Below are 17,668 nucleotides of genomic sequence, written 5' to 3'. Positions count from 1 at the left end.
GAGTAATTGATACTTCCACTTGTGAACATAACTGTAAAATATTAAAGTAATGCTGTACTGTACTTGTTTCATTGTCATTAGTCTCCCTTCTACCTAAAGCGTGATTACATAAAAGCTTAGTATTCACATTTTTCTATGTTTCCTGAATGCATCACTATTGTTTACTTTCAATGTGATGAATCTGGCAGCCTGATTGGTCAGCCGGACTTGCCGCGGGAAAACCGTGGCAGCAGCGCAGCAGGACTTACTAAGCTTTTATCAATTTGCCAGTGAAGGAATCCATAAACCTTAACAATTTCCCTCAACTTATCTGCTTTGTAGAGAAGCAGTAAATATGTTTTACTACCCAAATGTCCTCCAGCGCCAAACTGGATGTTTTTCCACAATTTGGTGAGTTTAAAAAAACCAGCTCATTAGCTTGTATCTACAAAGCTAGCAAGTCTTTGTGTTAACATAGCTAGCAAACTAATACAGCAAGATAGATGCCTTTGGCTAGTTACATGTCAGATTAGCCTGTCAGCTAAGTTTTATTTCTACTTGTTTTGTTTTTCAGGTTAGCAGCCACCAGAGGTATCAGGGTCACTCGCAGAGAGTTTCTCAAAGTCAATGTCAAGCGAACATGGTAAGAATAAGCTCACAGGGTTGTCTAATGTTAGCTTATCTGTCTGGTTTTGTCGCTGCCAGGACTGCTCAATTTGATTAAAGTAAGGTAGGCCAGATAAATTATATGTTTTAATGATTTTATAGTACTTTCTGTCACCATCAGCTACTTACACCTCCATTTACCAACCTTACTTTACCTGGTAACTTAATATTAGCTGATTTTACCAGTGTTTTGGGGTGCATATTCAGCAGCTTGCTTTCAGGCCACCTGTTGGTTAGAATGGTGTAAAGTAGGAATAGACTGATTATTGGCCTTGCCAATTATCTGGGCCAACATCTGTGTGCTTCTGTGGCTCTGAGGCAGCATTCTCCCTCCTGTCAATAGTCCCTATTCTGTGGTCTCACTCATTGTCCCAACCACAATACTATCTGATTGGTCACACATTACAGGTGATATCATATCAACACTGAATAATCTGAACCTGCAAAGTTACTGGTAACTTAAGTCATCAAATAAATGTAGTAGAGAGGAAGTATAAAGTAGCATGGAAATACTCAAGTAAAGTACCTCAAAATTCTACTCAAGTACAGTACTTGAGTAATTTGTACTAATTATTAAGATTTTAATTTTTACTGCAAATGCATATGCGGTTCAGAATATCACTTGTCAGTCTCCTCGATGAATAATAATCAGTATCTGTATCAGCCCTGAAAACACATTGGTTGACCCAGAGTGTGAAGGTATTGTCACCTATTGGAGTTTAAACTAAAAGTTAAACAGTTGAACATATAATCTTTCTTTGCATTACTACCTAAAATAGTACAAAATAGTGCATACGTGTTATTAACTCTTTGAATTTAAACATGTTTTATGTTATTTTTAGGGATCCAGTGCAACTTCTTTAAGATTAAAGACAATGTACTTGTGTATTAAATGTGTAATTTAATAATACACTTTGTCAAATGTTTACAGCAACGACATTTTGGACTATGTGACAGCTCAGGTTCCTCCACCCCAGCCCAGCCTACCGAAGCCTCGGTTTTCTCTCTACCTGTCCTCCCAGCTGCAGTATGGAGTGGTTGTAGTCTACCACAGGCAGTGTGGCTTCCTGCTTGGTAAGTGGAACAGACAAAGTGGAACAAGCAAGAGTAGAGAGACCAGAAACTGAAAATTATTATGAGTCGTAACTCTCCTCCAAGCTACATTGTCTGCACACAATAGACTGTAAATTCCTGCTAGGTGAAAGAAAAGAAAGGAAATAAAATGAGTGGAAGACACACAAAATTGAGACTTTCTTTGTTTTTTTGTGCTGTATAAAACTCATACTATACATTCAGTTACTGTGGCAGCAGTTTCACTTCACAGTGTATACAAAAAATTAGAAAGAACGTCGAATGGGTTAGTTGGATTTAAGGGAATAATATTTCAGGCACATCCTAATATAGGATTTGCAGAAAATGCATTCAGTAAGCAGGATGATTTCAGTTCAGTTTAACAAGAAACTTAATTGTCTGTCGGGCGGCCCTACAAGGTAAGCTCAGGTGAAATGTGAAAATGCTGTTTGTTCATCTTATGCAAAACACAGCAGATAAATTGTCTCTGTCAGTTGCAAAATGTAGTCATCTCAGAAATGCTGTTTCATTATAAAAGCAAAACAGTGCTTATGTCACACATCTACAAATCACCCTGACGAGTCTGATTTAGAAGCCAATGTAGAGCTGATGAATGCAATATCATCAAACACAGCTCAAGAGTCTCTATTCATCCAGTCTTAAATTACACCCTGACACTGATATTGCATCCGACGGATTCACAATCATGCCGTCGTCATGGTTGATGAAAATGGTCAAATAGAATGCAGGATGATAAGCAGAAGGAGATGCCAAGACAGCAACCACTGTTTGTTGTCTGCATTTGCTCTTGGATTCAAAAATGGCATTTCATTTCACATAGGAAAAGAATAGAATCCCAAAGCTGTCACATACTGACATTCATACTGAGAGTGCATAATGTTTATGCTGTTTGTCTTCTTGGTTTCATAATGTGGTCTTTTAAAATGGATAAGGCATATGCACCCTGCAGAATATGTTTCGTCAGTCCAGACTCGAGTGTGAATTTCAAAATGAAGAATTAAAGAGTTTCAGTAAACCCAGAGTTTATGCATAAGAAAATAATATTTAATTTCAAGGATGTCTTGTTTCCTTCATTGTCTCCTCCTCTTGTGTGGATACGAGGCAGAATGGTTACATGTTCACCTTCATTAAATTTGTCATATCAGATCTTTTAAAATGACATGTGACATCTCTGCTTCTGTTTCTGCAAGAAATTACTGCACTGCTACAGTAAAAGTTGTGTGTGTGAAAACTTTGAACCCTTCTCTCTGTCCAGAGGAAATTCAACAGACCATTGACCGCCTGCTGCGCCGTAAAAGATACATACGCATTGACATGGCTGAGTGCGACAGGTCTGCACAGACACACACACACACACACACAAACACACACAATTTGATCATGCGCAGAGTGTTTTGTATCCTGGGGCCTACGATTTTAAGCTGAACTGTGCTGAGGTTATACGTGTTTGAGTAAGTCTGAGCTCAGAAGCATCTGGTGGAATATTTATGAGGCAGATTGTTTAGGGCAATAAAGACTGTGAAAAGGAGATGGTTGCGTTTTATTGAGTGAGTGACGGACAAATTGAGCTACTCTCATGTGAATGACTTCGTAAATGTTTAATAAGCAGTGTTATGGAACAGTGGTAATGTATGTGCTTGTGTTTCTGCAGATGCCATATATCTTAACACCTACATTCTAGAGACAGCGTACATTAATCTTATTCCACTTATATTCTATTATTATTTTATAAATCCATGAAACTAACAGCGTGGTTAAGAGTATGTGTAGTGTTTCATTAGCAAGCCCAGCACTCAAAGTGTGTGAGGAATACTTTGGTTCGTAACATCAGTGTGTGTCACTTTCTTCTTAGGCTGGCCTTGGATGTGCCTGACAACCTGTACATGATGGAGGAGGCCGAGGGAGCTCAGGATCCTTTCTTCGGTCTTATGGAGTCACACCAACTACCCAGCCCCTATAAAATACACCAGGTACATTGACAATACATACATCAGTGCAGCTATGTACTGTATGTGCATGTGTGGCTCGTGAATATCCAAGCACGGGGTGTAACCTACATGTAATGTCTCTCTGCTCTGTAGCACAACAAAACTCAGCTAATATTAAATTTATCTGTACACAGTCACCATCCCCAGGTAGCCTGCACTTTATAGCAACTATTCACTCAGTAAACATGAGCAGGCTGGATGGATGTTGTTGTCAGGAGCATCAGTAGACACTCTAGTACAATACAACTGTTATAATAACAGTCAACGTGACTCATAATAGTAGTATTTTAAGGCTAAGAAATAGACTATATATAGCCAGGAAACATGACCCAAGATGCTGAATATTCAGTATGCAAGACGTAAAACCAATACCCACAATTTAATATATTTGTTTATGAAGTTGTCTCAAACAAACTGCAGTTTAATATATCCCCACATCTGAAGAAAAGTCCATTAAGACCTCTTCTGTAAGACCGTCTGTGAGTTTGAATCTTCTCTTTCAGTAATGCTAACAATTTAACATTTTGTGTCCAAAACAGCAGTGAATTGATCAAATATTCTAATTACATACTTAAAATAGTAAGTAGGTTAATGTGTCCACATTCCGCACAACTGCTCAGCTGCTACAAGTGCTACACAGTCCAAATATAGAGCTCATACACACACACACACACACACACACACACACACACACACACACACACCTGTAGCCTCTACACAGCCACATACTGTAGGTTGTTGTGTTGAACCATGTGTGAATATGATGTTCTTGTGATGTTACTTTTCTGGGTTCTCCAACATTGTATGTTTTTTGTCACATACCTCATAAATTACAAATCTACACTATCCCAGCTTTTTATGTTCTCAGTCAAGAGCATACAAGTGAATCATTGTTTCATGGCCGTAGAAGTGTAGGTCACTCCTATTCTAACACAGCAGGCGTTCAACATCCCTCCACACAATCATTGGTATTCTCAGAGTAAATCATAGTGTATAACTCTTACTCTGTGCGCTGTAAATCTAGCGGACATGGCTGAACTTTGTCTCATTGTAATATTGTCGTGGGGAAATAAAAGGTGTGACTTAAATCACTAACAGAGCTAATGTGTGAGTTTAAATTGCATAAGGACGATAATATGAAAATATTTTATTGGGCGCTATCGTGGAATTTAAAGTATCTCTTCAGTGGATTGTAGCTTTCACAATGCAAATTAGAAACTGCTGTATATTAAGATTCTGTTTTGAATTTCAGTAGTTTACACATAAGGAAGTGCATCACATGTCACCCATATGACCCATAAGTTTCACCACAGGTCTATATGAAACCAAAGCAAACCAGCAGCATCCTTTTGGTACACAGAGGCAAAAGAACAAATAAGCAAACATATTATTTCTGAATCAGTCTGGTCTATAACAATCCTAACCTCATGTTTGAACACATTTTGCTGATGAAAAGTTAGTTTTTCATTAGGTTCACACTCATCCAAGAAATGAAAATAAATCTGTTTCAGTGTTCTGTCTTGCATAATATTTGTCATGTGTATTTCTAGCCAGTGATGGTGACTGAAGTGGCAGGTTCACAGCACTCCCTGGTGCCCAGTCCCAACACCACACTTGACAAAGAGGGTGAGACTGATACTTTGACATTTGAAAGACTGTACTTGTGTCCAATTTCAAGGCCGGCTGCCACAAGTCCACATTTTAAGACCAAACATGTCATAATGAGTTCATAATGTTGCCCTGTTTCAAAGTGCTTCAAGAAACTTTGAAGTTCATAGAGTCCTTTTTGTGTTTATGTTCCTAAAATTCATTTCCCACTGCCTACTTGTGACACCAGGAGCAGAAATTTTAGGGAGGATGTGCAGGTTTGGCTCACTAGCATTCAATCTTCTAAAAGCTACATCTGTGTAATCACTTTCCTTTGAATAAGGCCTCATCTGAAATGGGACACATCTTACTCCGTAAGACTGTTTATAACTGTGCAATTCATGAAGGATTTTTTTGGATGCTTCTAAATTTCTTTGTGACACCTGTGATTATGCACTTTAGATGTTTCTGATTAGGATTTGAAATAGTGTTTTTGGTAAGATTTTACCTGTTTGTCAAGATAATTTATTTTTAGAGGTTTTATAAATGGGTCAGTTAATTAACTCCATAAGTTGATTTTCTTCTAGATTTAAAAAATGTGGCACAGGAAGGCTGCTCTTCCCCCCTGTTAGGAAAATCGTAAATAAATGCACTGTCATCAGTGAATTAATCTCATTTTATCTGCACATATTGAATTAAAAACACATCACTCAGTCCCAGGTCAAGTCTAGATCCAGATTCCTTGACCTCTTGGCTGTTTCTCTCCCAAAAACCATAATTCAAGTGCCACAATCACATCCCACACCCTTCATATGCCACAAATGTGCATGGCTCCTAATTTATCCTGCTGTGTTGAACCAGGTTTCAGGTCACCTACAGCTGCCATCACCCTGACAGAGAAGGAGCAGTTGCTCATCCCTGCTGCTGAGGTAAACTCTTTGTCGAGTCACAGAAAACATCCCAGTCATCATTTTTAGGCACAACAGGCGTCCTGGTGAATCATTGAGCTGGGATGTGGACCGTGTGCCCACAACCGCTTTGGTTAAGGTCTTTGTCACAATTTAGCTGCTCGCTTGTTGGTCTCTCCTGTCACTCTTTGCAGCACGCTATGTGATGATGAAGTGGCATTAAAGCCAGTACAGATTCTATATTGTCCAGTCTGTTTGTGGCAATGATCTTTTTTTATTTTATTTTATTTAACTCAATTCTGTGGGAGGTATGTGAGGTTTTTTCTTTTTTTTTTTACAATCTTTGAAAGAAATCCATTACATTTCTAAATACAGTGAAGTTAATGGTGTGGGGAAATGTAGACATAAAATACTTGATGCCTGACTGACTGACTGTCCTGAATTCACCTCTCAACGTCCACAGTGCTTAAAAGAAGGCAGAGCTTTATTCTCCTTGTCATAAAATGCAGCCGTGTTTCACTACAGTGAGCGGTACCTCCACACACTATTAGCCTCCTCATTCTGTCACTTAGGGACTGATAATGCTCCTCCTCCAAAAGCATGATCAGCTGATGAGGTCCTTTTGGCTTGATAAGCTCTGGCTTAATTACATCATCCTGCAATCACAGTTTGTTTACAGAGATGTGTGGCTCACTTTTGATTGTCCTCCGTCCCCACTCGTCAGCCCCTCGGGTTGATCTTTGCTTTGCATGCAAACATTTAGTCACTTCTTTGTTTATCCTTCTGTTTTGGTTGTTGCTGTGGAATCCCTGCTGTGTTTATATCACTTTCCTTACATTATTTAACACTGTGGACACTAAACAGTCCAAACCTCATAGCTTCTGTTTGTTTCTTATCCCCATCTCTTTATTATTTAATCTTGTCCTCTTATGACTTCTCTCTTTCATGTATCAGTATTTCGAAGGAGATGACCTCCCCGAAGCCACAGCCAGAGAGATTGACTTGTTGATGGATCAACCAGACCAGTTCCGTAGAGGTCTGTCTTTGTGTATGATAAGCATCACATGCCGTATGTATCTTTATGTTTTGATATCATTCTGCAGGTTTGTACCAAAAGGATCTGGCAAGTTTTTCAGTCCCGCAGTGTGTTTCTCTCTTGTAATGTGTCTGCACCAGTCAGCCAGGTCAAATCCTTTGTGCCACAGCTATAATTGAAAAAAAAAAGCAATTCTGTCTCTGTGAGTGTTCTTGCTTCTGCCAGAGAGAAAAAGCTTATTTTCAGGAGACTGTTTCATTTCGGAGGAGAATAGAGAGGTACCATTTCAAGTTTGGGGAAGCCTGCCCTGCTTTAATAGAAACTGAGAAAGAAAACATGACTGCCTACTTTCTTTAGCAAAGACAGCTGAAGGACAACATGTCAGAAGCATTTGTTTAGTTTAGTAAAAGTTTGTTTTCTCACCTCCTGCAATAAAACATTAGTGAGAGAAAAAAGAGTAGAAATTTGTTCAGAGGTTTGGTAAAAGGAAAACCTTTTCTTTAAAAATGTAAGTCATTTGATTGTAATAAGCCTTTTACATATGACATCTTTATGGGGATGATGTTCTCTGTTTGTTATGTACATGTGTGTTAAACAGAGGTGGAGGAGCGGCAGTCAGCAGGGGAACTTGAAGGAGCCATGTCCTCTATTGACAAGTGAGTCTAGTAGAAAATTAACTAGACAGCTCAGAACACACTTTAAGGGCAACGTAAATGTCATAAGCCATTTTCACATATGAACTCAGGTCTAGACATGTTGCACCTACTGGAAAGACTCTGTTTGGTTTAGACAAGGGCTAATGCTTGGGTATAGCGAGCAAGAGGAGGAGGAGCACCCATCTTTCATCATGGCACAGTTACACCTCTGTGCAACGTCATCAACATGCCGATTCACTAATTGGGAATTCTCCAGACAATGACGTGCTTTATTTACACATCGGCTCAATCTGACATTACATAGACTTTGTACTATGGAACCTGCAGTGTAAAGTCCGTTTCAACTGATACTCACATACAGTACCTCAAGGTAATGTTCTGACAATTTCAGGGTAGCAATGCATGTGTGTAAGGAGCAGTAGTGAGGCTACCAGCTTGCCTTTGCGCACTGTATATTATAGCATGTTAACAAGCAGGCACATTTTGACAAAAGAACTGTTTCATCCTGTAATTTCAAGAAAGACTGAAAACATACTGCAGTGACTTAATATTTGATTCTCAGTCAGTCTGTGTATTGAGCTCAGATGAGTTGTGCAACATGACAGATACAGATATATTTGGTGTTGTGTACAGTAGGCGTGTGTGTGTGTGGGTTATCATTTCCAGGCTGAAGGAGACGGTGCTGGGAGCAGATCGGGACAGTATGTGGCTCCTAGACGAAGACACGGGTCAGCCTGTGGAGGTTCCTATGGCTGCTGTTGCCCCAGAGATGACCCCACTGCAGGTTGCCATGCCAACTCCGCCTTCTGGGGAATCTGGGAAAGAGGGAGACGGAGCAACAGAAAGTCCCTATGAGGAGGTGAGACGTAGGTGATGCCGCCTATTCACTAATTTCTCCAGTAGTAGGTTGTAGTAAAAGTAGTAGTATGTGTTGACTGGTGGTACTTGCAACAAGTAATTAAGATCCGCTAAACATGTTTTGGAGACAACATCATTACCAGAGACAAACATTTTCACTAACCTTAGTTCCTTAATTACATCCCTGCTTGCCTAAATAGAAATACAAACTATCACACCCAAGTTTGGTGTATTTCTGCACCCATTATGAACCTAAAACCTATTGTCCAAATTCTGACCTGTAGGAAACTCACAGGTGACAGTGACAAAGCATTTTCTGGTGTGACAGTTGTCGTCAACTTGAATTTACATTCCACAAAGTGACTCATGAGCAGCTTGTTTTGTGTTGGAAACCTCCAATGGAAAGGACACGTGGGTGTGTCTCCACATAGATTCATATTTTCCAGTGTGCTGGAGTGTGATGTCCCTTTTATAGATCCAGTCCTGTCAACATTAAAGCTGTGTGTTTCTCACTGTGCCGTCAGGTGGTTGTTCGTCCTGTTAGGAAACCTGGTCGAGGTCGCAGGCGTCAGCTGGTCTTTGCAGACCCTGAGGTCCAGATATCTGACAGAGCGATGAAGGAACAGATCGGAAACCCGCAGGCCGAGACACTCGACCTGGTACAGGAGCACACAATTTATATGTTGAAGTAGATCCACTGACTTAAAATGCAATATTTACATTATTTAAATATTGCAGTATTGCACCCTGGAGTTATTTTTCTTTGATCTCACATTCATACCAGCCCCTTTCTCCCTCTCAACCACACACACCATAGCAATAGATGTATATACTGTATGCACACACATGCTGACCAATTGAATTTTCAGCATTTGCCATTTGGTAATCAAAGTCCTTCAATCAAAGTGTCTATTCACCAGGGTGTCAGTTAATTAAACTCCAGCTCTCCACTTCTCTTCCTGCTCTCTAAGCCCACTGGGAGAGTTCTCATTGATTTTATTTCCTTCCTTCTTTCCTTTTTCCTCCCTCCTTCTTTCCTCATGTCTTTAATTTCCTTTGAGACACTAACATTGGCTTTTACCCCTTCTCTCTCTCAGTGTACTAAAAAATGCGATTTTAAGCTGTACCATCAAGCTAATATGCTCTTCTTCCTCTCAGTCCGAGGTGTTGCTGGACTTGCCCTCCTTGACTAAGTGTGCTGCTCCTGCTCAGCTCTTCAATGCCCCCTGTGGATGTCAGTACCAAGTGCTACACTTCACTCATGCATCTATTGACTGAACATTGACAATTATTTCTCAGCTTTTCTCTGAAATACTGAAAATACAGACAGATGTAAGGATTCTAAAATATTAGTAAGAAGCACATAAGAGGGAAAACAAAAAGAAACAGAAAACTAATCAACTAAATTTGATAAATGGTCTTTTTAGAGCCCCAAGCGTATAAATCATCATGAATTTTGTGTGTTTTCTAATCAGCAACAACCTTGTAGGGCCTCTGAAACATTTTATTATTATTGATCACAGCACTTTACAGCAGCCTCTGAGTTGCACTAGCTTTTCACAAACTCTTTACATCAGCTGTGGGCAAGAAAATACAAAATACCAACCAAAACCTGTAATAGTTTTGGGTTTTAGTTTACTTATCTCCTGAGTTTTTCCTTCCCCCTCTTTAGTGTCTCATTAGTTCTTTAGTCCCTTTTATACTTAGTGGGCGTGTTTTCCCTCTTTCAGTTGTCTGCATTCGTTGCTCGTGTCCCTTGTCAGTATCACTGCTTGTACTTTGAGTATTCTCTTCTGTCAGCCTGCTCCGTCCACTTTTTTGTCTGCTTCGTTGTCTGGATTCAGCTTTGTGCCTGCCTGGTGTCCTGCATTTGGGTCCTCTTTTGAAGTGCAAAGACATAACAGAACCCACCGTTTGACCCCTCCACAGCCCTTACTGATGCTGACCTCCAGGCACTATGGAAGCAGCATGCCTTGCTCGCTGTCCTGCCTGGAAACGGGGAGAAACAGAGAGGGGAGGAGGAAGATGAAGAGGAGTCAGAGCATGACAGAGAAATACTGAGGACAGAGAGGAAGAGGAGATACTCAAGCATGAAGGAGGTGTGTTTGTGTGGAGTTGGTACCATGTAATGATCTAAAATCAAATGGTACCATCTGTGTGGGGGGAATGATTAATAAACTTACCAAACTCCAGTTTCAGGTCATGTTTAAATCTGAGGGGGAATTTATGAAACTGTGGCTATAATAATACAGGTTATCCATTAGCCAGCTAGCCTGCAGTGGTAGACTGCCAACTCAGTGTTCAGTTCAGTGGTGAGACAAATTAGATTACAAACCTTGTTTCTATTTCATGAAACTCTGCCTCTCTCTCAGATATCCAGTGAGTCAGGGCTGCAGCCCGCAGACGGCTCATGTAAGAGTCCTTCCACTCATTCTCACACACATTATATTCACAATATGTTTTGGCTGCACCACAAACACATCATTTATTAAAGCAGCCAGCCATTCATTGTCTGTTTCTTTATGTTTGTGTGTAAACAGCTGCATTAGATATTATCCTGGACATGTCGAAAGAAGACAGATCTGTAAGCGATGCCATCACTCCCGTCAGCAGATGGTGAGTCTCAGAAGGATAGACAGACGGACAAGATAGATGGGTAAAGAAATAGATCACTGTAGGTGTGTGTGCATGTGTGTGTAGGTCTCCACAAGAAGAGGCCCAGCTGCAAATGGAGCCTATTGCAGAGGAGAACATCGAGATGCCCGAGGCTCAGACAGAGAGCAGGGACATGCTGAGGTACTTCATACAATATACCCAACACACACCTAGGTCGACCATGACTTTAAGAAGCTCATGAAACAGCCTTTTGCAGAAGTTTCATGTGAGAACTCTGCTGGTTATTTACAGTCTGGATATGAATCTTAAAAGATAATCTGGGGTTCAGAGAATTGATTCATGGATTGAAGAATATACTGGAATGCTTTCTTGGAGATGTTTTGTCCATCTTGACTCCCGAGTTCTTGACTCTGTATTGATGCTGCAAGCCTTCAGTTCCGCTTTATTGCACGGCTACTCCCCTGTGTTGAAACTCCAGACTCCAGCATTGTTGCAATACTTATCCTGAGGCAACATGGCACGGCATGGTTACTCTCCACTCAGTAAAGGTAGACTTTGGCCATTTTTAATGGTCATGAACTCTCTTCTGCTACAGCATCCCCTTCAGATGTTGACAAGTTCTGGTTTCGTTAGCCGTCTTAACAAGGACCCTAATATTCCACTGATAATCAGAATAATAGCCCAATCAGAATAAATTGCATCATCCGAATCAATCTGAATCTCTGAAGAAGAAATATTGAAGAAATAATGTACATGTAGCCAGCAGCTAGTCCTTCTGCATATATCCTGTTTGAATTGTGCCATGAATTAAACATATATTTGTCAATTTAAAAGGTAATTTACTATTAATAAAGGTAAAAACCTGAAACCATGTAGAGCCGGTCCCGTTTATGGGACTTGCTCACATAACTGATTAACTCTCCTTTCATATAACTGCAGCTGTGAATATAGCCAGATTTATTGTTATTTTCACCTTCATAATACTTTTTCTTTGCCGAGTTGACAGCCATGTTGGTGTTGGTAATATTTTACACTGAACGTAATGATATTTTACCACCTTTAAAGCAAACTGAGACTTTCTTTACTTGCAAAATTATCTTTTAAACTGACAAATGGCACAATTCATATGGGATCAAAAATGTATTTGCCACTCCCCATTGACTACTCTACAAAGTTTTCCAAAATAAGATCCCATGGGGCACACCGTAAGGGGCAGGACGTCACCTCTCTATATAACTTAGGTGGCATATTCTAATGCACTCAAACGGGTCTTGAGACTTTCAACAGTGTGTAAATGTGTATAAGATGGAGCCACAGCATATATGTAAAGTCATTTTTGTCTTTCATGAGGATGTTGTTGTTTGGAAGAAACACTTGTTGCCTCCAGCATCACAGGTTGTTCCACATCTTAAGTTGTCTGACATCTGCTTTGAAAGTCAAATTAGAAAGCAACTAGTAAGCCTGCGGGATGAATTTAAGACACAGACACATTGCCCTTTATAACTCCTCTACGAATGTATTGAAACAATCATAGACTTGGCCAGTAAGTGTCAGATTAGATATGAAACTTTGTTTGATTGCGTTCAGTATTTGTTTAATAAGCGATCCACATTACAGTGGTGTACGAGGGAAACCCTGAACTTGAGTTTGCCCTTAATGGGAGATTTTAACTGGATTCACTTGTCTGAACAGCAGTTGAATCCATAGCAGCAGCTATAGCGCCTCTATGATGATTTTAATGGAAAGTTTTAGTGTCGTGATCATAATGCACAAACTGTCTGCTCCATCAGTTTAATTCAGAAAAATATCAATGTCAGAATCTCTTGGCATGATAAAAGTCACGTCTATTACTATTAATTATCAAAACAAAAATGTTGCAGCGTCAATCCAAATATATTCATATCAGTCCTCCAGATTAAATCCTACCATGCACTGCTTGTCTTTTCCAGCTGGATCACCTCCAACCTGCAGAGGTTTGGAGAAGTCCCCTTTGGCTCTCTGGTGCCCCCAGAGGCTGACCGCAACACTGCAGCTCACACCCTCTACAAACTGCTGGGTGAGGAAATCAAACGCAGCCTCAACATACCGTTAATATTCCAGTTCTTCATTTTCTAGCACTGATGACCTGGGAATTGATTTCATTCAGACAGTGACACAGATCTTAGGAATAATCACAAATGAGTGTTAAAATAAATGGGACATATTTATTCATTGCAATACTGGAAAAACAATGGGGTTATTAAATTGCACACTTGAGAAAGTGAAAGATGCACTTTGATGCTGCTTCAGTCTGAATTGTATTCAGCTTTCTTCACTGACCTTCACAGCAGCATTCAATGAAACACTTTGATGGTATTAATCAGTGCTGTCTCTATTCAGAGCTGCTGTCTGCTGGACACGTGACTGTACAACAGAATGAACCCTACAGTAACATCACCATAAACCCTGCTGCCCTCAGGATGACTGCCTGAACATACACACGTGCAGTTACTAACATTATAGTCCTTTAGTTACAGTTAATGATGTTTTTATTGATGAATATAATAGATGATTTTTAACCTATGAGATTATCACATGAAACCAGTATGTTAAAGAATGTTTTAAAGAAAGGTTTTTACCCTTTTTAATCTGGTTCTTATTTGTTCATATGGTTGTATTTTTAAATATTTGCACCTGCTGAGAAGTGTTACACACTTTAATGTCACACACTGTTATTGAAGTTTTAAATATGTGGACCTTGCAGGTTTTGTTATACAGTTTGTATCTTATCAATATGGCTTTTAATCATTTTTAAATGGTTTTAAATGTACCTTTTTATACAGCTTGCATCAGATTTTATTTCATATATTTTATTTTAACTTAACCTTTTAATAAAATGTTTCTGCTCATTGGAATTGCATATGTTCTCAGAATATCCCTTCAAACCCTAAACATATTGAGGCCTGATGAACTTTGTATGTCTGTAGGTATTTTTGAGTATACTACTCAGGTTTATGATTTTCTATAGCATAGTATTATCTAATACTAACTTTAAGAATCGCTGAAAACATATTTTAACACTAGTTTAGCATGAGTGAAGTGTAGCACTTGGTTACTTGACACTGTGTTTTTTGTTTTTTTTTAACCATTATCGATCCTTTGAGATATATCCCAGGATAATCACAAACATGAGGCTCCTTATTGTGGTATAGAAAACATCACAGAAAAAAAAACCAGCAGCCAACAATCCCAACAGTTTATTTCAAGTACTTTGATTTGAGCTTGTGGTGCAGAAAAAGGTAGAGAAATCACTGAAATCTGACTTGAAAGCACATCAGCACCTCCCTCCCTCCAATAGCCACATATTGTGCCTCGCTGGCAGAAAACTCCTCTCTGACCTCATGCCTCAATAACTCCACACAATAAAGTGTTTGCTCATTAAATGCACTGGGAACTGCGACTGTGTGTGTGTGTGTGCATAAGAATTAGACCATACCCATGTGGCACCTCGTTGTGACTGAGAGGCCGGGGCTGAGGTCAGTGCTGCAGTCACAGAACAGAAATCTTACTTCACATCTTCATAGTAGAATGGTAATTTTGTTGATACGACTTGTGATTCAGGCTGCGCTGCTGTGCCAGGAAACGTCCTTTCCATTGCCACATAATATTTTGATACAAACAGCATCTAAAACTGGTTGACTACCTTATTCTGTTGCGTTCTCCTGCTATTACCTCCTTCACACAGACCCTCACAGTTTAGGGCTAAATGCCTTGCTCGAAAGCAGCTTGATGGTCAGTCATCTCTGGCACGAACAGAGGTTACAGTGGGCAGCTCCCCCTACCACTGCTGCATCACTGGCAGTGCAGGACAAAATGTAAGTGTGACTTCACTGTGTTTACAGACACACTGCTGCGAAGGCAGGGTCACAGACTGATTAGTGAGAACAAATAATCTACTTGTGTTGTTGGCATTTTAACGCGATTCCTTTGAAAAATAGACCCAACCTGTCAATACATCAGATTGTAAAGCAGCCAGCAACATACAGTTCAGTAATTAAACCTGTATATTAACAGATTTTTTGGAGAAACAAGATGTGACAACAACACTGATGTATTATCACGTTATCAATAGATATGGTGAGCACTTGCTTATTTACACATCCAGCAGACATGAAGTGCTTTAACATTCCAGCTTCAATTCAAGTCTTTGTCTGGGTTTCTGGTGTAACTCTCCGTCCCTTAACCTGCTTAGTGCCTAACTATTTTCACTATTTATAGTCACCAATTCTGTCTGCATGTCATTTGGTGCAGGGTAGAAAGCAAACAGGATTTATAGAGGTGTTTAACTTAAAATGATGCAATCTATCACTATTCCACCAAATTAGCTTTGGATTTTGAACCAGCTCCATTAAAAATTCTTGGAACCTTTGTGCGATCCACTGCACTAGCCCGATTTTCCACCAGTTTTGAGTGGAACCACTGTAATCAAGAATGTGTCATCAGTGAAAGTTGTGGCACTATTCCCACTAAAGGTCAAGGAAACCCTGCTATTACGTGGTTCCAGCTGGGAATCAACTTTTCGAGTTCTGAACCAATTTATTTTGGGATTTTTTTTTTTTTAAAGTATATAATCACCTGACAATGGAGGTCAACTGCGTGGATCGCTGCTGCAGTCAGGTTGATAAAACAGCAGAAAAGATAAATCCACTTTTTTAATCCCAAAAGTTTTAAAAATAATCTCCTAATAAACTCTCCTCCCGTCGGTTTAAAATTCTGTTCGAGGACCAAAAAGGTAGTGGTTCCATGTTGGTGAAAATGGGATATGAGAGCAAATTCTGGTCCAAACATTGAGACATGAGCTAAAAGATGCTATAAATCATCACTTAGAGTGACCCTTTTCACATACAAGTGGCCATGTGATCTATTGTTAATACAAAAAAAGTATTCTAGCGTGTTTAATGAGCAGAAAGTCCAACACCTGCTACCATAATCTGCTGATTACATGATCAACCTCCCTTTGGCTCTATACATTCCCAGTCCTTTACATCATCTGTATCCCTCCACAGTGCTGACGTAAGGCTGCTATCTGCATGAGAGGATTCGTTGTGGCTGCCCCATGGAATGTGTCATGCTGAGTCCAGAGTGCTGGTTTAGTCGGGAAAAGAGCCCTGCTGCTGTACAGGACAACACGCACATGGGTCTGCATGTGTCCCATGTTTGTGTCCTCTTGTAAGATGGAGCAAGAACACATTTTTCAAAAGGCGAATATGTGACACTGTGCTGTGAACAGCTCATACATCAACCTGCTGCTCACCTAAACTGTCAGCGAAATGAGAGAGAGGCCACAAAAGGGAGACAAATGATAGGTGGAGGCGTGGACCATCTCATTAGACACAATCATAAATCTGCTGTCTGCATGGTACCTGTACTGACACCATGTTATGTCATGTAAACAGAATGCATTTAGACTTTTAGTATTAGTTATACGTCATAAAGCAATTGGATTTCCAATGATTTATTCACAGATGAAGAAAGTACTGAATTGTTGTAGGTAAGCAGAGGTACTCTTTGCAGAATGGCACGTGTCAGAATAATGTTTATTATATTATCAGATTGTAATTTCTGATGTATTCATGTGTTCATCACTTTAATGTAGTTATCTGTTGTAGCTTGTGAAAATCCCCTCTAGGTTCAATAAAGTTTTCTCTTAATCCATTATATTACATCACAATGTTTATCTTCTTCTTCTCCTGTATTATTATAGATATAATATGTTAGAATTCTTCTTTAAAAAACCTTTGTTACATATTTTTGTTGAGTTTTGCAAAGTTACTCACATGATCCCAAATGTTTCCAACAATGTTTGAATCCTAAGAACTCCACAATTGTACTCAAAGTAACGGTCTGTTTCCCCCTTTTCTCTGTGTAACGTTATACATTCATGAAGTTAAGTACCTTTCCCCTCCAGCTCCAGTCGGCAGTCAACATTACTGTACATTAACACCCGACAATGGAGATCACCGCCGAGGATTGCTGCTGCAGTCGGGTTGATAGATGGGGATGAAGATGAATCTACTTTTTAATCCCAAAAGTTTAAAAGTAATCTCTGAGCTCTCCTCCCGTCGGTATCCAGCTCTGGATCAGAGCAGAATCAGATACGACTCCAGCTGTTTATTCCTCCAGTATGTCTGGCTCTGCACCCGACTCTCTCCTCCAAAGCAGCAACTGTGTTTAAACTTCATCTGCAAAGTAACTAGTAACTAGTAACTTTAAAGTTATCAAACAAAATACTGTACAGTTACT

At 39.7% G+C, this 17,668-nt stretch overlaps 1 protein-coding gene across 1 annotated transcript; it reads left to right on the top strand.

Annotated features, from left to right (window-relative positions):
* The first annotated feature begins 334 nt into the window (after window positions 1-334).
* Window positions 335-13,857, top strand: rec8b (REC8 meiotic recombination protein b). The gene is made up of 18 exons (XM_073487858.1): window positions 335-390; window positions 554-622; window positions 1,577-1,719; window positions 2,993-3,068; window positions 3,590-3,707; window positions 5,276-5,351; window positions 6,174-6,241; window positions 7,175-7,256; window positions 7,855-7,912; window positions 8,579-8,771; window positions 9,295-9,429; window positions 9,929-10,004; window positions 10,700-10,869; window positions 11,143-11,182; window positions 11,311-11,386; window positions 11,471-11,566; window positions 13,336-13,442; window positions 13,766-13,857. The coding sequence occupies exons 1-18, from the start codon at window positions 335-337 to the stop codon at window positions 13,855-13,857; spliced, it is 1,731 nt and encodes a 576-aa protein (XP_073343959.1).
* Window positions 13,858-17,668: the final 3,811 nt, after the last annotated feature.

The sequence above is a fragment of the Pagrus major genome, chromosome 19 (genome assembly GCF_040436345.1).
Source record: "Pagrus major chromosome 19, Pma_NU_1.0".
Taxonomy (NCBI): Eukaryota; Metazoa; Chordata; class Actinopteri; order Spariformes; family Sparidae; genus Pagrus; species Pagrus major.
The sequence above is the reverse complement of the archived record's forward strand: the minus strand, read 5'-3'. Positions and strand labels throughout refer to the sequence as shown.